Raw genomic sequence first — 22,418 nt, forward strand, 5'->3', positions numbered from 1 at the left:
TTAGACATCAAAACTCATAAGAAAAAAATTTAAAAGAAAAGTTTTGACTTGTTACTCTGCTTGGTTGGTTGTTCGTGGATGTGATAGTGTGATGCTAAGGCGATGCGGGCACCAATGAGGGCGAGGGGCATGCAATGGCTCGCTACAAGTAAGGAATTATATGAAAGTACTTTAAGAAAACATATGAGATGGTTGCGCAAGGAGCTACCTGTGAGGACGACTAAGCAAGGAGATGCTTGCACCCGAGAGTGTGAGGGAAATTGAGTAAGAGGCGTGGCATGTCGTCTGTGAGCAGTCATGTCGTGATTGTTGTCTGCACTTCTGCAGGTGTTTGAGGTCAATATGACTACTATGATATTTCCAGACCCTTTCTTACCATTTTCATATCTTCGAGAGCCGTTTTTAGCACTGTTGCAGGTGTTCGAGGTCAATATGACTACTATTTAGCCTAAATTATTCGAAGCTAAGTTTAGATTATTTTTATGCAATTAGATGAGCCAAATTTCGTAGTAAAATTCTAAATTATGATTGTGGAACTCCTCGGGTGAAATTAGATTTCAAGGAGCAGAGTGACTCCGACTTAGACCAACCAAGTAAGTGGTTCACTGTTTGACACCTATGGGCTTGATTGAATGACTTGTATGTCGATTGAATGACACGTACCCTGTGGCTCCTGTAAATATCATATTTTATGATGTTATGGTGCATGATGTGTGTTATGTTATGTGATAGTTTATGCAATGATATGAACTATGCTAGAATATGAATGTTAGATGATGCATGAACCTCCATATGTTATGTCACGTATATTATGTTAGTATGTTCACACTATGCTAATGAGACATTGATAAGCCATGTATGTTAACCACGAAAGATATGTCCAATATATGTATGCATGTCTCATAGGAATGTCATGCTATGAAAATAATGGAGATATGATTTGCATCCTATAAGTATATACGATGATTTGAAATTATGGGAGCTCATGCATTCTGTATGTCATGTGCATCGGGATACTTTTCGGTTATGGTTAGTATAGATGCATACACCATGATATTATGTAGCCCATGATATTACGTGCGCTCTTTTCCTTCCGTGGGTTCCAGTGTAAGTGTGCGCTAGCCCGTAGTCAATCTCATGAGGTACATATACGAACTCGTTTGGTAAGTCCATGTGCGTGTGTGTGAGCCGTGTGCAGAGAAGTACTACACATCTAACCTTGTCTCAATTCGGAAAGGAGAGACTAAACCATGATGTTTTATGAAAGGATTCTACCCAAATAGCAGCGCCACTTATTGAGTATTCTTAAATACTCAAGCCACATACTACTCATTTTTCAAGTAAATATAGGACATCATGTACAAATGACGACGTCACTGTCCGCCATGGAAACAAAGTCAGAATAGTTAAAGTTAGAATAGTTACCTATGTATTACAAATCACTAGCCAAATACACCCTAAATTTCTCAAAATTAACACAAAAGGAATATAATAATAATAATAAGTAGGAGTGTACATGGGCTAATAAGTAGGAGTGTACATGCCCCGGGTTGGATTGAGTTAGAGGATTTTTTTGACCCAACAAAAAGTTTGGTTGGATTGATAACCCAATCCCTCAATTTTCGGGTTGGGTTGTCAATTTTTTTTTTTAAATTATCCACCATTTATAATTATTTGGATATAATCCACAAATATATTAGAATTTAGAATATATATAATTTACGAAGAACAACTTGCGTGAGTGTCTCTAAACTGGGCCTCAGTACCACTCTGGCAAACCCTTTAATACGGAAAGATTCTTAATATATTTTATAAATTTTATTTGACTCGGCTCAACAAAAAAGTTTTACCCACGAACTCGAAAACGAACAGATTCCGTTCGGGTTTAGAAAAATGAACCCAACCCTATCCGAAAGGCTAATCCAACCCAACCCAACCCTTATAGTTCGGGTTGGATTGGTCTTGGTTATGGAGTTGTCGGGTTGAATGTAGATCCCTAATAATAAATAAATTAAATGTTTGGGTGGTTAGATATATATTATTTAAGTAAATGTACAAAAATCACATAAAAATAATTAATATTATACCATTTATACACCGATAATTATAGTATTTAAAAAAAAGCTAAATAATTATCCAATTTTAAAGAACTATTGCAGATATAAAATTATTATTTAATGGATCGGTCAAATTGATGAAATGAATTAGAATAAAATTAGGGGTTCCAATTTTGTTTATACCTTTTCCAAGCTTGAACGAGTTCCGATTCATCTCTTGGATCGAACGGCTTTGAGAGGTTTGATCTCCGCTCGTTTCGCCTTCGGGAATTTTACATCAACAAATCCCCATTCCGCTTCCTCCAAATCAATTTCCACCGCTTTCTTCCTCCAATTCTCTCTCTACCTCTCCTTCTTTCGGTGAGTAATCTTCTTCGAACAAGCTTGCATAGTTGTTCTATGTTTTCTCGGTAATTGTTATCTTTGCTTCTTGTTAGGAAACGCGATCTATTGAAATGGCAGCAGCGAGAACGGCCGCTAGGATTTTTTCTCGAAGGTTCTCCGGTAGCGGGAAGATTCTCAGCGAGGAAGAAAAGGCTGCTGAGAATATCTACATCAAGGTCCCCATCTGTAGCTCTGACCTGTGATTTTTGCGTTTTGCGAATGTTTTTTTATCTGCTTTTCTGATTTTGTAAGGATCGTGTTGGTTGTTTCTTAGATTATATGCAATGAAATGAATTGAAAAGTATGGTGGATTTGGTTGTTGCAGACGTACAGCTTGCTTGTTTTACGAATTTTTTAGTTTCTGGATTAATCGAACTCTATCCTGTCAAATGAGCCTACTATTCTTTTCTATTTTTAGATTGCTCATTATTCTTTTTTGTTTGAAATAAGATCGTATCGTTTGGTTTGAGAAACGGCTTACAAATTTGTTTAGGTATTGGAGGAGTTGGTGATTTATAGTCAATTCAAAAGGTTTGAAATCTCGCAGTAATGTGTGCAAAGAAGAAGAGAACGTAGGATAATGTTTTATTTGATCAACTAGTTATGTCTTACATTTTGAATAATTAGGCCTTAAGATATTTTATTAGGTTAGATTTATCTTCTTATTAGGGTTTTCTTATCGTTCCCTGTTTCATAAATTGTTATATTTGATTGATGAAAATGAAAAGGTTTGGGGAATTTACTCGTGGGAACTGTACATAGTTTTTCCTTTCAAGTTGTTTGGAGACTCATTAATGGCGGTGTAGACTCCCTCTAACAAGTGTACTGTCCTTTTCAATTTCTATTTTCCAGTGTCCAATTATTGTTTCTAATTTATTGTTCTCCGGGATAGATGGTATTATTGAAGTAGAGGATCGGTTTTTGGTTATTGCCATATAGGTTCATGACTTTGTAATCAAAGCTTTCTTTGTGTTGAGTTCTTTAGTTATTCTTTTTGTCTGTAAATAACAGAAAGTTCTTCCAGTTAGTTGTACTTTATTGTTCTTAATGATAGTTTTTTTGTCAATATATATAACTGAAGTTTTTAATGTGGGACTTCTGTCCAAGTTGAAACATGAAATTGCAAATTCTTGGAGATTTTTCGATGTTAAGAGTTTGTATATGTGCGAGTAAACATGCCACCTTCACCATCTGCTTGCTCTTTTAGTGTCTTTAGTACTTGTTCTCATTGTTTGATTGTGATTTTGCAGAAAACTGAACAAGAGAAACTGGAGAAGCTTGCACGCAAGGTATGTTGTAGTTCCTTATAAAATTAATTTGAGAACTTGGTGATTGAAATTATTTGGTTCTTGGATAATTTAGCTCTTACAAACGAAATTTTTGTAGTCTTTTTACCATTATAAAACTATGATATGATCTTATAGAAGTAACTTTAGATGTTTTATTCTATTGATGAGGGTTGTCAAGAAAATAGATTATCATTTCTTTTGGGTGAAGAGAGCCACTGATTGTGGTTTGGAAGTATCCTATAAAACAAGCTATTTTGATGGTTCCATGATGTTATATGAACCACTTTTTCAACAAATTAATATTTGGAAGATGAGTTGGAAAGACGTTGAGTGCTAAAGCAATTTGATTACAGTAAATGGAAGCTAAATCCACCGTGGTCATTCATACTCGGTGTTTTCTATAAGTTGGGGACATCCTATAAAATTTGGTGGTAGTTCTGACCGTATTTTTTATTTTCTTCAATGGATGTTTACTCTGAATCGAAGCTATGATCTCAAAGACATGAATTTACAATTAACCCTTTGAGTCTTTGACCATTTGGCCAATAGAGACTAGTTTTTCTTTTAAGATTTCAAATTCCTTAGAGAGATTTTAAGCTGTCTGATGTTGTTGCCTGTTTGCTTGGGGACATCCTATAATATTTGGTGGTAGTTCTCGACTTTGTACTAGCTTTTATGTATCTATCCGATGATACTGACCGTACATCGATATTTTTTATTTTCTTCAATGGATGTTTACTCTAAATCAAAGCTATGATCTCAAAGACATGAATTTACAATTAACCCTTTGAGTCTTTGACCATTTGGCCAATAGAGACTAGTTTTAACTTTAAGAGCGCAGATTCCTTGTAGAGATATTAAGCTGTCTGATGTTGTTGCCTGTTTTCTTTTTAGAATTTCATCTTTCTTTGTAGTTTATTTGAATTCCAATCACATCGTATTCATTTAGTTCCATTATCATATTTACTCTCTCAACTTGTTATGGTGAACTCCTAGCAATATAATTATCCTTTCTTGAGTGAGTCAGATGTTCTAATCTTCCTGGCTACAAATGGCTAATGTATTTAGGGACCGAAACCAGAAGAAAAGCCGGTAGAGTCTGTAGCCGAGTCGATTCCAAGTGGGTCAGCCTCCTCAGGGTCAGGAGCATCAACAGAGAAGATATCTAGTGACAAATACCGCAACTATGCTGTTGTAGCCGGAACCGTGACTATTTTTGGTGCTCTTGGCTGGTATCTCAAATCTAAAAAGAAGCCAGAGGAAGTCCACGACTGAGATAGCTAACAGCATGTAGTTTATCCATATCATCAGGATCTGGAGGGAGGGAGGGAGGGAGGGAGGGAGGAGGAGTTTGAGTGTTCTCTTTTCCTTTGCTGAATAATCCAGAAATCGAGATGCATGTGGCTCTTGGTTTATGAATACATTCTGTTCAGATTTACGTTTCTCTCTGGATAATGGGTTTCTTTTCACCCTTATTTCTTTTTCTGGAAAATTAACAGTGAGTTAGAGGCAAAAATATGGTTCAATTGGGTTTCATTATCACATTCTCTCCAACAATATTGAGAAAATAAATCCTCCATTTTGATCTCTTAATGCAAAGCTAACATGTATCTTTCGATTCCCATTTTGAAATGGACTGTTTGGTTCAAGGTTTCCCATGGATAATATGATCCTTGAGAATATTGTTGAAAATTGAAGATTACTATATTTTGTTATCCAAAGAACTAAAATTTTAATTTAAAATAAAAAACAACACAAATTCCAAAATTTAACACTAAATATGTAATTAATTTAACGGGAGACCTCAAATTCAAACTTTTGACATTTGAGAGATCTATTAAACATTTTTTAAAAAGTGTGTTGAGAGATCTATTAAACATTTTTTAAAGAGTGTGTCGAAAAAATCAATAAATTTATTTAATTTTTAAAATATAACATGCAGTAATTATTTATAATTAAAAATTTATACAATTTTATTAAAATTATTTATTTGACCACAATTATTACTTTTTAATTCTCAATAAATTAAAAAACCTAAAATGAAAGAATATACTGATCAGTAATAAAAAATAAATCAAAATTTAATTGATTAAAATTATTTAATAACTTGACTTAATAAAAATAAACTAACCGCTATCTAAAATTAATTAATACAATAAACTTGTTACAAATAATTACAAATAACTAAATAAAAATATTCCTACGTAATTATTTTGTAAATTATTTTTATTCTTTTATTAATAAATTATTACAATGATATAAAAATTATAAGCACATCTCATCTAATATAGTTTATTTATCATACGATATCTTAATATAATTTTATTAAAATTATTTATTTAAAAATAATTATTAAGATTAATTATAAAATAAACTTAAAAAAAAAAAAAAAAAAAAACATAAAATTAAAAAGAAAATGCTCATGGTATTGAGCTGGAGTCGGTTAGAGTTATGGATCCACATGAAAAAAGTGGATGATGAAAGGGTAATGAAATGCATCGATTTGCGAACGAATAAGTGGAATTCCACGCCATGCCGCTGCCTAAATTTGAAGCATAGTTTCTCAGCAGCCTTCCAATTCTCACTTCGCCTCTTTAAACTAACGATTTGGTGAAGAAAAAGTGAGACACTGTTGCCTTTTCTGCTTTTTCTCCGCTGCCCTCGATTTCATCCAACTACAGAACAATCCCAACTCACTGACCTCCTAAGAACCGCAAATGGCGGCGGCAAGAAGACAGGTTACGGTTTCAGCCCTGCAATTCGCTTGCACAGACGACGTCTCTACTAATGTCGCCACCGCTGAAAGGTTTTACTCTTTTCTTAATGGTTTTTTACTTCGGATTTCTATTGCGTACATGAATTTCTTGATTAAGTTCATTAATCTATCCTGGGTGTTTGATTTTGTGTCATCTTAATTCTTGTTAGTACCATCGTTTCACGTCCCTGTAACTGTGTTGCTCACGTTGTTTCAATTTGTTTCTGGTTATTACTGTATTTACGAACTGAGATATGGGCTGTTTTCTTGCTGTTCTGAGGATTATCTTATCATGACCGAGAAAATATCAGTTTCTATTTGATTGTAGGGGTTTTATGCTGTAGATATTGTGTATCTACAAATTGCTATTCAGATTTCTCCTTTAGACTCTTTCTTGCTGCGATTGGGGTTTGAGAGTAAATTCAATTTATCATATTGTTTTGATTTTTATGCTCCCGTTCGAAAGATTGCTGTTTCGAGTTGATAAGTATGTGTTTGAAGATCAACTTGAATGTTTATTTATCTGCAGGCTGGTTAGATCGGCACATGCAAAGGGTGCAAACATAATCCTAATTCAGGTACGTAGGAGCAAGTGAGAAAGATTAAGAAATAGAACCATCTAATTTGATTTGTTGATAGATATATAGACATATCTGTTTACCCCTCTTTCTACTATTTTGTAGTGCAATTTAGAATACTTAAACGGTCGATTCCTTTTGTCGTCTTAGCTTCCACCTTTCAGAATGAAAACTGAGAAATGCACGAACTAGAAACTAAATCTATGAAATTTTCTCTTTGGAAGGTTAAGTTTTTAACATTGACGCTCACTTTGTTAATTAATATATTTTAGTTCTAGAGTATGGCCCAAAAAAATCTCATAATAGTAAAGCTACGGCGTTAAGAGAAACGGATGAAGAATCAAACTAACAAAGCTGCTTGAATCGTACCCTCTTAGCAAATTAGCTGTGAGTAAACAAATGGTCCAAGAATCTAACATCACTTCCACATCTTAGGAGGCAATGAAAAATAGGGATTTCTCCCCTTTAAGAGATCATAAATATTTGAACTTTTCAAATCTCGAGGACAAAGTAACACTCTCCCAGCAGCTGCAAAAGGATAGAAAAAAGACCAATGTTTAACTGGAAGTGATTTCGTTGGAAATATTTACGAGAAAATAGATTTTAGACCTCAAAAAGTGTGCATTCAGGAAATCAATTAGAAAGGTTCCTTTTGGACAGAGGCAATCTATTAACTTGATACAGCCTAGAATTTTAAAAGGAGTTAATGAACCAAGCAACCAACATGTGATATGAACCACGACCAAGGAATTTCCATACCTCAAGGTCCTATTACAAGGACGAGAGCCAAAAAGTTACAACAAGCTTTAGTAACTTATATTCAAGTTGTGGTGAGCTTGTCAAAGGAAACTTTAGAAGATGTTTGAGTCCTAACCTACATGTTGTGGAAAGTTGAGCTTCAAGATAGAGATGCATAACATGTAGGGAAGGGCTCCAACATCTTTCAGAATTTCCTTTGACGAGCTCACCATAACTTGAATATAAGTGACTAAAGCTTGGTGTAAATTCTTGGCTCTCGTCCTTGTAATTGGACCTTGAGGTATGAAAATTCCTTGGTTGTTGTTCATATCAATATGATTCAAAAACAGTATGTTCAAGGAAAAGATATATATAAGCGACTGAATCAAATGCTAGTGCAGCATATGCATAAGCAGTCAGTGAATGTTACATTGTGACGGTCCTGTTGCTATCTTGTTGCTTCATGTGGAAATTGTTAAATAGTGCTTTATGCATCTATTGTAAAGACACTGTTTGCTAAGGGACAAACAAACCAGACAAGTGATTCTTTTTCTTTGTAGTCAACTGGTAGCAACTAGCGATTTTTTTTTTTTTGTTTTTTTTTTTTTTCACTGAACTTTTCGTTACGGATTTTCACAGGAACTGTTTGAAGGCTACTACTTCTGCCAGGCACAAAGGGAGGATTTTATTCAACGAGCCAAGCCTTATAAAGGCCATCCGACAATTCTTAGGTAAAGTTAAATTGACAATGACATTTCTCTTTATTTGGCATTCAGGATATGTTTACACTTTGTCTATTTCAGACCTCAAATCAGAGTGACACATTCTCGACTTCATCTTTTACAGATACTTTTCTGTCAAACTTATTTCAGTATCTGTTTTTTTGTCTAGGATGCAACAACTTGCAAAAGAGTTAAGTGTGGTGATTCCTGTTAGTTTCTTTGAGGAAGCTAATAATGCCCATTATAACTCCATAGCCATAATTGATGCTGATGGGTCAGATCTTGGACTTTACAGAAAGTCCCATATCCCAGATGGACCAGGTAGAAAATAACATATAATATTTTCTGACACAGAATTTCGTGTATTTCTTTTTTTTTTTTTTTTTTTTTTTTAAATATTTAACAATTAATTTTCTACAGGCTATCAGGAGAAGTTCTACTTTAATCCTGGCGACACTGGGTTTAAAGTGAGTGCTTTTGTTTAGTCTTTTTAATCTGCACATTAATTGGAATTGAATTCGATAATGAGTGGAACTCATCATCATTCTTTTTGATGCTTGAACAGGTTTTCCAGACAAAATTTGCGAAGATTGGAGTTGGTAAGATATAATTGTTTTGCTTCTTGCACTACTATAAAATTTTATAGTTTGGTCCATGATCTTTCAAAAGTTTCATTGTGGTCCTTGATAATTGCTATTGGCAGACACTATAGCTAGTTGTCAGTACTATCCATTAATAGATCTGAATTAAATCAAAAGGAATTGTTGGTGTTGATTTACTAGAGAAGAAAAATACTATTGTATTATGTTTTCAGTATATTACAACCATAGATTTAAAGAGGTGAATTTGTACAGTTAAGGAAATACAGCTAGTGGTAACAAGGGGGAACCCTAACGGTAAGAAAAAGAAACAAGGGAAGGAGAAAATATGTGGCTTTTAGGTCATCAAATATGCCTTTGAATAATGCCTTTATGAGAAATTGACCATTTGCATCTTGGTTGATATGTAATTGAGAAACATACTGATAAGACAATCCTAAGCTTCAGTCCAATGATCCAAGCTTTTGTTTAAGCAAGAACTCTTGAATTAAAGAAATTAACCCCTTCTTATACTAAATTTGGATCCACCAAGAGATAAGCTAGAATTAGATTACCTCTCAAGATCAAAGATCTATAAGCAAGATTTGGAACCTTGTTCTAAATTGTGTCACTTCACCATCAAACTTGATCAAAACTTGATTGAATGACTCGGATGCAATCTACCACAAGAGTTGTTTGAAACTTAGAAATGACAAAAATGATGCTCAAATTTCTAAGGGGTAAGTCTCAACTTGAGAGCTCAATTTCATTCATAAAAAATATGCCTTTTTACATATTAATTTGTGGGTATTTATAGTCTCTCCCCAAAAAGAAACTTCCAACTCTTCAAATGCCCATCAAAAGAAGTTAGTGGCCATGATTGGAAAATTACTCCCCACTACCCTTCAGATGTCCACTAAAAAAGAAGTTAGGACCATTTTGACAAGTAACTTCCCACCCTTTTACCCACTACAAGAAGTTATGAAATTAAAATAATAAATAAAGTTTGCTAATAAATTATCAATCAAGTGTTATTTATAGCAACCCCATTCTCCACTTCAATCGTGCAAATATTCCTTTTCGAAGCTTCAAATGGTCATTCCTCAATCGAATCAGCTTGTAACACATGAAATGGAGGTTGAACCGAGCCTATCCAATTTTGTAGATGACGAATGAATGCTTGTTGAATCTTCTTAACCTTGGATCGTGTAATAGGTTCATTTGGAACATTTGGAACACCACGATCCTTATCACATACTCTTGCTTTCAATTCTCTCTTTGATGTATTGACGATCAATTTCCAAATGCTTTGTATGATTGAGGTGAATTGGGTCTTTGGCAATACTTATGGTGGCTTGGTTATCACAGTAGACTTCCATTTGGTGCCTTTGATGTTACTTTTAGTTCGGATAAAATTCTTTGGATCCATATTCCTTCACATTTCCTTGTGCGAGAGCTCCTATTTCTCAACTTTGGCACTGCTTCTTGATATTACTGGATGTTTTTACTCTGCCATGTTACTAGGTTGCACATACCTACAACAGCCGGTAGTTGATCTTCAATCTACTTTTTGAACTTTTCCCAATTAATACCAGTGGAGACTTCGATCTTTCTTTTTGTTGACTTCTGGAAATACAATCGTTCTCTAGGTGTTCCTTTTAGGCATCTTAGAACATGTAGACTGCTTGCATATATTCTTTGGTTGGGGTTTTATAAATTGGCTTACATAGCTAACTGCAAAACAGATGTGAAGTCTAGTGTGAGTGAAATATATAAGTTTTCCAACTAGTCTTTGATATTGTTCTTTGTTAGCTTTAACATTTTGTTGCCTAGATCGTGATTAGGATCAATAGAAGTACTAGCCGTGGGCGCGCACTTGCCAAGATCGTGTTTTTTACAACTTTTGAAAACTTCTCAAACCATGCCTTCTGAGATTGTTTTAGACCATAATGGGATTTCTTGTGTGCGCATACTTGTAGTTTCTGGTGTCTCCATTCCAATAGGAACACCATGTAAACCTCTTCTTCTAAGTCCATTAAGGAAAACATTTCTTTTTTTGTCTAATTGGGGAAGAACCCAATCAAATTCACAGCTGGGAGAGAAGCACAGATGTTTAGTTTTGCTACAGGAGCAAATGTTTCTTGGTAGTCAATGCCATATGATTGGGTAAACCCTTTTGCAACTAGTCTTGCTTTATATCTATCTGTCTCACCATTTGCCTTGTATTTGATGGTAAAAAACCATCCGCGCCCTACTATTTTCTTACCTTGGGTAGCTCTGTTATTTCCATGTGTGGTTCTTCCAAGTTATTTATTTCTTCCATTACTGCTTTCTTCCAATCATGGTCTTTGAGGGCCTTGTATATTGTATTGGGTATATGTAGCGTAAAAACGTTAGTAGTGAAGGCTTGGAAATTGGGAAAGAGATGTTTATAGGAAGGGTAGTTTTGTATGGGTCAGGTTCGTTTTTAGGAGCTCATCGACCGATCGAATCACAGGAGTTACTACTGACACAAATTATTTGCTTTGAAAACTAATCTGTACAAACAGAACTTTTTCTTTAAATTTTAGTAAAACAAGTGTGTCACATTATTATATTCAATAAACGTAAGATTAGGTAATATTTACAACTCAAAATAACTCGTATAAGTTTTTAACAACAAAAACACATGTACATAAAATCGACTTGGAAAAGGATTCCTTGAAGTCTCTAGCTCAGTTGTCTCGTCACTTTGGTTGCTCTGCATCACATTTATCTGGAAAGAAAAATGAAAATAATTTTGATGAGAATTAATTTACTCAACAAGTAGCTAACTTGTCACTACAAGTTTTATTAATCATCTTTCCCACTACTCTTAATTTTTTTATGCACCAATGATTCCTATTTTCTTTTACTAGGATCGTATGTTCATTAAAAGGTTTTTGCTCCTTCTAGCTTATGTTATTGATTCTCTATATGCTTATTTAGAATTTTCAGACACGTATATAAGACTCTCAGTCAAATACGACCTGTCTACTAATTTCTTTGGTGACCTGTAACATCATATAATCCAGCGGTCAGAAATCCTTATGGTTCCCAACTTAAATTACAGCGTGTTGGTCAGGAATTCTGCGGGAATTAGTAAACTCACAATATTCATATATAGCCCATGGCTCAATAAACCGTAGGCGTAACCTAGAATCAACCTTTTATATATTACCTTTTATATATTATTTATTGAGTCAACCTTTTATATATTATTTATTGCACGCTCATATTTTATGCATGCATTCTTATATATAAATATATATTCAACTCATGAAACATTTTCTTATGAATCATTCATATCATGCTCGTATATTTTTAAAAAGTTAAGAACTTGTTTGTGAAGCTCGATATGCTACTTGCTTGATTTGTATGCTTAAAAGGTAACCTGACACAATTTCTCCCCATTGGACCTATATTTAACAATTTTCAAGATTTGTATAGGCCAATATTGATAAAACAAGTCAAAAAGAGTCAAACGGAACAAATTGGGAGCCGAATAGAAGCCTCCGCGCCCAGTAAGCCTCTCCCATGCACTCATGGTTTGCCCAGTCGCACATGCCAGTCATAGCCCTCAAGCGCGCATGTGTTCTGCACGCGCCAATGTCTTCTTTCTCACAACTTTCTGAAAATTTCCAGCTTTTATATTAATTTCTTTTTTGTCCTTGCCCAAAAATATCATCTTACACCCCCCAAATTTTATCTCAATTCCTTCTACAACTTTGTAGATCTCATTCCTATGAATCTAACCAGCCTTATTTTATAACCTATTACCCATCAAGATAACGAGATCTGAAGTTTTGGAAATGAGTTTTCATTTCCTTTGTACAAACGCCTAATACAGTTTAACTCTTGAGCTTCCGTCATCGAAGGTCTCCACACACGTTCGTCAAAAACCATAATTTTTTAAAAGAAAACAGATTAAATCTCCTCCTCTATTTTCTGTGTTTTGTTTGTTTTTCTTTTTTTTTTTTCGTTTTCAAACCTACTCCAATCTTCTTTATTCTCTCCTAACATTCCCACCATTCCTTCTCGAAAAAATGCCTCAATGCTCCCATGTGTTTCCTTCTCCCATTTCCTCCATTCCATCAGCTACTGTGCTTTGTTCTTTTTTAATTACTTATTTATTTATTTAGGTATTATTATTATTATTATCATTACACCCACACAACATATAAACTCACATCACACACACAAAACATATAAACTCACATCACACACACCTACCTTCCTTTTTGTTGAGGTCATCACAACTTTTCCCTCCTTTAAGAACTTCCACCCTGGAAAGTATCTGATTCTAAAAACAAATGTGGATAGACACGTCTAAACTTCTCTTCAAGCTCTCAAGTAGCTTCTTTGACTTATTGTTTTTTTCACAAAATTTTAACAAAGGAAATCCCTATTACGTAAAGATTTCACTTCCCGTGCTAAAATTTTTAAAGGTTGTTCTTCGTAGCTCAGATCCTCTTTCAACTGTACGTCTTCATAACGAAAAACATGCGCAGAATCTGCAACTTACCTTTGTAGCATTGAAGCATGAAAAACGTTGTGTACTGCCTCTAATGTCGGCGGTAAAGTCAATTTGTACGCTATTGGACTTACTCTTTCGAGAATCTCAAACGGTCCAACGAAACGTGGACTAAGCTTCCCTCTTTTGTCGAATCGTAAAACGCCACGAATAGGAGCGACCTTTAGAAAAACATGGTCCCGTAGCAACTTCAAATCCTTTCTAATATCAGCATAACTCTTTTGACGATTTTGGGTGGTCAAGATCTTCTTTCTAATTTTCTGTATTGCCTCATTAGTCATCTGTAGCAAGTCTGGACCCAATAACTAACGGTTACCTACCTTTTCCCAGTAGATCAGAGTTTGACACCTCCGTCTGTAAAGCGCCTCAAAAGGAGCCATCTGGATAGTTTCCGGATAACTATTGTTATAGGCAAATTCTACCAAATATAGGTAAGTATCCCAACCACCGACAAAATCTAGTATGCAAGCACACAACATATCCTCGATAATCTGATTCAATCTTTCTATTTGCCCATCTATTTTGGGGTAAAACGCTGTACTGAACCTCTGATGGGAAAGAGCTTTCGATTTTAGGGTACGAAGCCGAGAAATATTCCTAAGACTATAACTGCTTTAAAAGCTAGAAAGTTGATTAGCTATGGTGCTTGGGGTTCCTGGCTAGTGTTGTAGAAGTGAAACGAGTTACACAGATATATCGTCTGTACCTATAGTAAATGAATTCTTGGATGTTTTTCCTGATTAATTACCTGGTTTGCCATCAGAGCGGGAAGTCAATTTTGGCATTGAACTGGAACTAGGAACGACACCTATTTCTAAAGCTCCTTACTGGATGGTTCCTGCAGAATTGAAGGAATTAAAGCTACATGAGCTATTGAATCAGGGGTTCATATGACCTAGTGTGTAGTTGTGAGAGCTAAGGATGGCTCCGGCAGAATTGAAGGAATTAAAGCTACATGAGCTTTCTTGAACGGTTTTACCTCGGTGCATATGTCTCTCACAGTACTTGGAAGCCGGGAATGCCTCTTTGGAGCATCGCCATTTTTTGCCGTCTGTTCTTCTGTACCTTCTAGGCTCAGGGTCGATTTTCCTCCCGTAACCCATTTGCAAATAGTTCCATCCAACTGAACACAACAAAAAGAGGAAACATTTGTATGATATAATAGAAATAAAAAGAATGTTAAAAGAAAATGGGTGAAGTTACCGTGGGCATATTTGTGGGGAAAGAGGGTGGAAACGAAAGGAGAGTGGAAAGAGGTTGTGTTGATGGTGAAGAGCAGATGGGGTGGGAGAGGGATGCCGGACGCCATGTACTTGAAGATGAGGGCTTGGTGCTCCAACTCTTGCCACTGAGCTGCAGTGAATGGAAACCTGTTTCTTCCTCCGCTCATTGCCTCCAAGTGAGGAGGAAGAAGAAGAAATAGGTATATTTATTTATTTGAGAGGGAGCAGAATCTTGTGTGCATGTGTTTACGAGAGCCAAGGATTTCTTGGTAGCAGTTGCTGGTAGTTTGAAATGGCGGAATCGAACATGCATACTGAACGATGTAGAGATCAAAAGGAAGATTTTATTTGAAGCTCATGAGTCACCTTATAGGTGTAGAGATCAAAAGGAAGATTTTATTTGAAGCTCATGAGTCACCTTATACTGTGCAGCCAGGTGCCACAAAAATGTATCAAGACTTGAAAATATGTTTTTGGTGGCCTAGGACTTGAAAATATGTTTTTGGTGGCCTAGGATGAGGATGTTGCTGAATATGTGATTAGCTGTTTAACTTATTAACAAGTTAAGACACCTAAACAAAAACCTGTTGGATTACTACAACCCTTAAACGTGCCCCGGTGGAAGTGAGAAGAAACCTGTTGGATTACTACAACCCTTAAACGTGCCCCAGTGGAAGTGAGAAGAGGTGACCATGGATTTTATTACAGTATTACCTAGAACCTGACTAGGATTTACTGTGATATGGGTTGTTGTAGACAGACTAACTAAGACAACTCATTTTATACCAGAGAAGTCAACATATTCGGTTGACAAGTGGGCAAACAGAAAGATTGAATCAGATTATCAAGGATATGTTGCGTGCGTGCATACTAGATTTTGCTGGTGGTTGGGATACTTACCTATATTTGGTAGAATTTACCTATAACAATAGTTATCAGGCAACTAACCAGATGACTCCTTTTGAGGTGCTTTACGGATGAAGGTGTCGAACTTTGATCTACTGGGAAGAGGAAGAGGTAGGTAAATGTCAATTGTTGGGTCTAGACTTGCGACATACGCCTAATGAGGCGATACAAAAAATTAGTAAGAGGATCTTGACCATCCAAAGTCGTCAAAAGAGTTATGCTGATATTAGAAGAAAGAATTTGAAGTTTGCTGGTCACTCCTATTCATGGCGCTTTATGATTCGGCAAAAGAGGGACGCTTAGTCCACGTTTCATTGGACCGTTTGGGATTCTTGAAAGAATAGGTCTAGTAGTGTACAAATTGGCTTTCCCGCTAGCATTGGAGGCAGTACACAATGTTTTTCATGTTTCGATGCTACGAGGATATGTTGTAGATTCTGTGTGTGTTCTTCATCATGAGGACTTTAGTTGAAAGAGGATCTGAGCTACGAAGAACAGTCTCTCAAAATTTTAGCACGGGAAGTGAAATCTTTATGTAATAGGGACATTTCCTTTGTTTAAGTTTTGTGGAAAAACCAACAAATGAAGGAAACTACTTTGGAGTGTGAAGAGGAGTTTAGACGTGTCTATCCACATTTGTTTTTGGAATTAGAAACTTTCGAGGACGAAAATTCTTAAGGAGGGAGGAGTTGTGATGACCTCAACATAAAGAAGGTATGTGTGTGTGATGTGAGTTTATATGTTGTGTGGGTGTTTTTGGAATTAGAAACTTTCGAGGACGAAATTTCTTGAAAGAGGGAGGAGTTGTGATGACCTCAACATAAAGGAAAGTATGTGTGTGTGATTTGAGATTAAATGTTGTGTGGGTGTAATGATAATAATAATAATTATACCTAAATAAATAAACAAGTAATTAAAAAAAATAGGGCACAGTAGATGCGTCAAGCAACTGTTGTAACAGAGGAGATAGGAGAAAGGAAACACGTGGAGGCATTGAGGCATTTGAGGGAAGGAATTGTGGGAATGTGGGGTAGTGTTAGAAGAGTAAGGAAGAATGGAGTAGGTTGGAAAACGAAAAAAAAAAAGAAACAATACAGAGAAAACAGAGGAGGGGATTTAAATCCGTGTTTTTTTTTTTTAAAAAAATCTTATGGTTTTTTATGGTTGTCATGATGAGGTGCAAACTTGAGGATAGACGAACGTGTGTGGAGACCCTCGCTGATGGAAGCTCAAGAGTTAAGTTGTATTAGGCAATGTGTAATGAAAATCCATATTTTCGAAGCTTTAAATCTTGTTATCTTGACGTATGTTGGGTAATAGGTTATAAAATAAGGCTGGTTAGATTCATAGGAATGAGATCTACAAAGTTGTAGAACAAATCAAAATGAAATTTGGGGGGTAAGATATATTTTCGGGCAAGGACATAAAATGAATTAATGTAAAAGCTGGAAAGTTGCAGAAAGTCATGAGGAAGAAGACACTACCGCGTACAAAACACGTGCACGTGTGAGGGCTGCGACTGGGCAGACCGTAGGCGCGTGGGAGAGGCTTACTGGCGTGTGAGGCTTCTGTTCGGCTCTCGGTCTGTTCCGTTCAACTTCTTTTGACCTATTCTATCAAGATTGGTGTTAATATAGGTCTAATTGGGAGAAATTGTGTTAGGTTACCCTTTTAAGCATATATTATAAGATGGAGGAGTTCTGAAGTAGCATATCGAACTTCTTAGACAAGTTTTTTAACTTGTTTTAAAATATACGAGCACGTTGATTTCATGATTAAGAGTTAATATAGTAATATATGTGTTATAATTAATTGTTTGTATATTATGATTGCATGCATACTATAAATGAAGATTAAGAGTTAATATATTAATATATGTGTTATGTTTGTATATTATGATTGCATGTACACTATAAATGAAGTATGATTTTCATCATGAGTTGAATATATATTTATATATATTTATATATATAAGAATGCAGCATATAAGGTGAGCCTGCAATAAATGTTATATAAAAGGTCGTGACTCTAGGTTATGGTTAGGGTTACAGTTTATTGAGCCATGAGCTATATATGAATATTGTTAGTCGATTAATTTCTGCGGGATTCCTGACCGACCCGCTGTGTGTTAAGTTAGGAACAATGAGAATTTCTGACCGTTGGATTATATGATGTTATAGGAAGCCAGAGTAATGAACCCGAGAGTTGATTTCTGACCGTTGCAATGTCTTCAATCAACTCTCAGGTTGTCCATTCGATACATTATTTCTTGAATGGGCAGTCCATCTAATTGACCCATTATTGTGTCAATGGCGAGAGTCTTGTCAGCGAGTTCCTTCACCCGCTCGTCTAGATATCGAATACTGTCGAGGACTTCCTGCAAGTATTGCATCTGTTCTTCTATGTCGACTAGTCGGTCGACGTGTAAGTCACACTATTTGGTCGTAGCCATGTCTATCGAGTCACTTTAGGAGCCAACTAGGCTCTGATACCAACTGTTACAATCGCCTTTTTCTTGGCCGCAGATTTGGCGATTGTGCGGCACTTACTTTCAGCACTGAGTGAGTCAAGCCAACTTCCGATCGCGTCGCCTATGGTCGAGCAACATATGCTTAAGATGTCGTATTAGTCATGTCTATAATATGCTAGCCCATTGGATAGCCGTCATATAACATCTTGGCATTTTTACTCTGCTTCAATGGCTTGGTTTGTGAGGAGGCTCAAACCATTTGTCATTCCATGGTTTAGAGTCAGATTTTGTAAAAGTTTATAAAGTTTCAAATGCTTTTGGTATATGGTTTCCTTGGATCCTTTCTGGAGGAAAGATGATAAGAAACAACTATCTAACCCAAGTAGTAACTTTAAAAAAAGGGTTCTTGAAGATTAAAAATATACACTTCAAATCCTTCCTAAATACTCTACATGCCTTTCTACGTCGTACAGACTTAGATCTATATGAACGAACAAAAGTGTATCGCTATTTTTGTTAGCGTTCGTTTTGTTTACAACATGTTTGTTCTTTTGGTTCATATTCCCTCCCAGTTGAAGTTTTCACTCTTCCATTGTTGATTTTGTTCACTTTTTGAAAGAAATTTCTCATTTTATTTTATAGATTGAAGTATTACATTCAAAACATTAATATATTTTAGTGTTGCATCTGGTGGAACCAATGATGACAACTTGTTTCATCTCAATACATGATTGCCTTTTTTTGTGAATGTATACTTGACTGTACTTCTGAAATCTGAACTTTATGGTCCAATTTAAAGTCAAAATTAAGAAATGCATGTAGTAGTTGAGAAAGTTTTATCAGCAATATGAAGGTAAAGGTGGCAAGTCATTTTTATTTCAGCCATTTGCTGGGATCAGTGGTTTCCAGAGGCAGCCAGAGCCCTGGTTCTTCAAGGTGCGGAGATATTGTTTTATCCTACAGCTATTGGTTCTGAACCTCAAGATGATGGACTCGACTCTCGTGATCATTGGAAAAGAGTAATGCAAGGGCATGCCGGTGCCAATTTAGTAAGTTTCTAGACCGACAATACATAACTGACTATATGTTTGCATAAGAATCGGTTTCGTTTTTAGTTTACTAGAAGCCTCCTGGCCTGCTGTTGAACTACCATTTGAGCTATCCCAAAGTAAAATTTGAATTTGAGTTTTGTATGAACGACATTTTGCTTTAAAATGCACTTTTTGACGCTTTTGTTGGATATTATACTTTAATTATACCACACAGAGACGTGCAGTTTGTAAGATACCTAATTAATGGAAAAACATTCAGGTACCACTAGTGGCTTCAAACCGCATTGGAACAGAGATCATTGAAACAGAGCATGGCAAAAGCAAGATCACATTTTATGGGAATTCTTTTATAGCAGGTATTGTATAATAGCAACATTTGCAAAGTTGAAACATTGATTTGTGAGAAGGTAGTATCTTGATATATACATGCTTTAACGACAGGACCCACCGGAGAAATTGTTGCTGCTGCTAATGATAAAGATGAAGATGTTTTAGTAGCCGAGTTTGATCTGGATAACATCAAGTCCAAGAGACATGCTTGGGGAGTCTTTCGTGATCGCCGACCAGAGTTGTACAAGGTGCTTCTAACTTTAGATGGCACAAACCCCATTTTATAAACTTCGATCTCGACCCTGTTAGTTTTTTATTCTAGAAAGTTGGAAGTTTAAGCAGGATGAGCTTTCAGTCCCCTGTTTATGTTTCAAAGATCAACATAAACAATGGAGCTGAGTTCCCCTGTTTATTTGGTACTAAATCCGTAACTTTTTAGCTGATGCTTCAAAAACATGGGAGAGGCCTAAGTTCTCAATCTGCAATATATTTACAGAACTTTTTCTTTTCTTTATTAATTTAGTTGGTGGTCTTAACTTCTGTGGCCTACTTTGAGTTTATCCTGTAGAAGAAGATTGTCTTCGATTCAACTACTTTCTAAACAACCTTTTTGAGTTCGTTGACAGTTGCTATGAAGTAATTTGTAGGCGTCTGAAAAACTTGAAATGGTTTATTGTGATTGGAGTATTAGATAGTCCTGGTGGTCTTAATTTATGTGGCTTACTTTGAGTTCATCCCATAGAAGACGATTGTCTTCCATTCAACTACTTTCTAAACAACCTTTGAGTTCATTGAAGGTTGCTATGAAATAATTTGTAGGCGTCTGGAGACATTTTGGATGTCGTAGGAAAAACTTGAAATGGTTTATTGTGATCGGAGTATTCGTAGATAAGTCCTGGTGGTCTTAATTTCTGTGGCCTACTTTGAGTTCATCCCGTATTCGATTCAACTACTTTCTAAACAACCTTTGAGGTCGTTGAAGGTTGCTATGAAATGAAGGCGGGAGAAACATTTTGGATGTCATAGGAAAAACTTGAATTGGTTTATTGTGTGACTGGAGTATTCGTAGATAGTCCTGGTGGTCTTAATTTCTGTGGCCTACTTTGACGATCGTCTTCGATTCAACTACATTCTAAACAACCTTCGAGTTCATTGAAGGTTGCTATGAAATAATTTGTAGGCGTCGGGAGACATTTTGGATGTCGTAGGAAAAACTTGAAATGGTTTATTGTGATCGGATTATTCGTAGATAAGTCCTGGTGGTCTTAATTTCTGTGGCCTACTTTGAGTTCATCCCGTAGAAGACGATTGTCTTGGATTCAACTACTTTCTAAACAACCTTTGAGTTCATTGAAGGTTTCTATGAAGTAATTTTAGGCGTCGGGAGAAACATTTTGGATGTCGTAGGAAAACTCGAAATGATTTATTGTGATTGGAGTATCCGTAGATAGTCCGGGTTAGGAAGTGGGAAAATTTGGTATCATTCCATTTCTTTGTTTATGGAGTTCTTCAGCCCATTAAATTCTGTTTGGTAAAATATGAATGAATGAAACAGAAGAAATCATTGTTTCTGAAATTAGACAAAGAACTTCAAATGGGACAGAAAATTTCTAGGGAAGAAGGCAATCAATCACCAAATCAAAAAAAAGTGTTCACAAGGCATAATCATCCTTTTAGAGAAGAAAACTTGGAAATTCTAAGCTTCAAATACTCTATCTCTAAGAAAGTGATGGACTCTTATCTCATTGTGGGCTAGTTTCAACCTTGCATTTCCCAATACTATTTTCTTCGTTATTCCTCATGTTGTTCTTGTTGTTGTTCTTGTTGTTTGTCGTATTGTTTGTCGTGTTCTTGCTGTTGTTCTTGTTGTTTGTCGTCGTCTTCTTCCTTGGCCTCTCTGGTTTGCTTATTAGGAACGAGAATATGCAGTTTCAGGCGTCCATTTTCGCGGGAAGCATGTAGAAATTCATGGGTAGGGACTCTTATTTCCTTCAATATAAACCTTCCACCATATCTATAGGATTTGAATCCAACCCAAGGCTTCCCACTGTTCCCCATACAAGAAATTGGAGGAGGAAAATCATCAACATTAGCAGATTTTGTCCTCTTAATCATCCCAGGTGTCCAAATAGGATTCTGAATCTGTTTCTTTAAGGTCTCTTCCTCTTCTTCCTCCCTCTGCCATTCCTCTTCATCCATCCCCCCTTTCAAATCCTCACCATCATCTAAGCTTTCATACCCAAGCCCTTCTGTGCAGAGTTGCAGGCTTTCTGAATTGGTCGATGAGAAGCTATTACTTCTCCCATGGGAACTGGAAGATTCACCATTTGACGACGGTTCTTTCCATGGGATGATATCAACGGCGGCAGCAGCAGGAGACGGAGAGTTCGATTCTGTCAAAGACAACTGAGGTGACAAAGGAGGAACAAAACTCTCCTTGAAATGAAGCTCTCCAAAAATCTCTGTAAACGACGATTGCTGCTCGGATGGCGTCACGGCTATAATCTGGCTCCATGACGAGAGTGTGTCGAGAAGGGTTGGATTCTCCGGTAATGGGGTTTCGAAGATGTGTTGCAGGCTTCCACAGGCAGCCATGGATGGGATAGTGTATGCAGTATTTGCAGGGATAGAGAGAGAGAAGGAGAGAGAGAAGCTGATAAAGTGTAATATATGGTTGAAAACGTAGAGAATTGAGAAGAGATAGGATGGTTTGTGAGGCTTGAAATGATGAAAAGAAGGTGGCTTTAAACTTGGTGAGTTCCAGACATTTTGGGATCTGTTGAG

At 36.2% G+C, this 22,418-nt stretch overlaps 4 protein-coding genes across 4 annotated transcripts; 2 read left to right on the forward strand and 2 right to left on the reverse strand.

The window, feature by feature from the left end:
• The first annotated feature begins 2,219 nt into the window (after window positions 1–2,219).
• LOC111802615 (copper ion binding protein) lies at window positions 2,220–5,323 on the forward strand. The gene is made up of 4 exons (XM_023687046.2): window positions 2,220–2,417; window positions 2,495–2,617; window positions 3,692–3,730; window positions 4,799–5,323. The coding sequence occupies exons 2-4, from the start codon at window positions 2,513–2,515 to the stop codon at window positions 5,003–5,005; spliced, it is 351 nt and encodes a 116-aa protein (XP_023542814.2). The 5' UTR covers window positions 2,220–2,417; window positions 2,495–2,512; the 3' UTR covers window positions 5,006–5,323.
• Window positions 5,324–6,181: 858 nt separating this feature from the next.
• NLP1 (nitrilase-like protein 1) lies at window positions 6,182–20,152 on the forward strand. Its single transcript, XM_023686100.2, has 9 exons — window positions 6,182–6,536; window positions 7,015–7,063; window positions 8,441–8,532; window positions 8,693–8,844; window positions 8,944–8,990; window positions 9,089–9,122; window positions 19,135–19,301; window positions 19,564–19,660; window positions 19,746–20,152. The coding sequence occupies exons 1-9, from the start codon at window positions 6,448–6,450 to the stop codon at window positions 19,919–19,921; spliced, it is 903 nt and encodes a 300-aa protein (XP_023541868.2). The 5' UTR covers window positions 6,182–6,447; the 3' UTR covers window positions 19,922–20,152.
• Window positions 14,110–16,473, reverse strand: LOC147791146 (growth-regulating factor 6-like). Its single transcript, XM_087126878.1, has 2 exons — window positions 14,859–16,473; window positions 14,110–14,787 (listed from the first exon to the last, which is right to left on the reverse strand). The coding sequence occupies exons 1-2, from the start codon at window positions 15,041–15,043 to the stop codon at window positions 14,532–14,534; spliced, it is 441 nt and encodes a 146-aa protein (XP_086983004.1). The 5' UTR covers window positions 15,044–16,473; the 3' UTR covers window positions 14,110–14,531.
• A 1,029-nt stretch (window positions 20,153–21,181) lies between the features above and the next one.
• On the reverse strand, window positions 21,182–22,418 carry LOC111802080 (protein FAF-like, chloroplastic). The gene has a single exon (XM_023686325.2). The coding sequence runs from the start codon at window positions 22,227–22,229 to the stop codon at window positions 21,426–21,428; it is 804 nt and encodes a 267-aa protein (XP_023542093.2). The 5' UTR covers window positions 22,230–22,418; the 3' UTR covers window positions 21,182–21,425.

The sequence above is a fragment of the Cucurbita pepo genome, chromosome 9, assembly GCF_057944985.1.
Source record: "Cucurbita pepo subsp. pepo isolate OVF chromosome 9, ASM5794498v1, whole genome shotgun sequence".
NCBI lineage: Eukaryota > Viridiplantae > Streptophyta > Magnoliopsida > Cucurbitales > Cucurbitaceae > Cucurbita > Cucurbita pepo.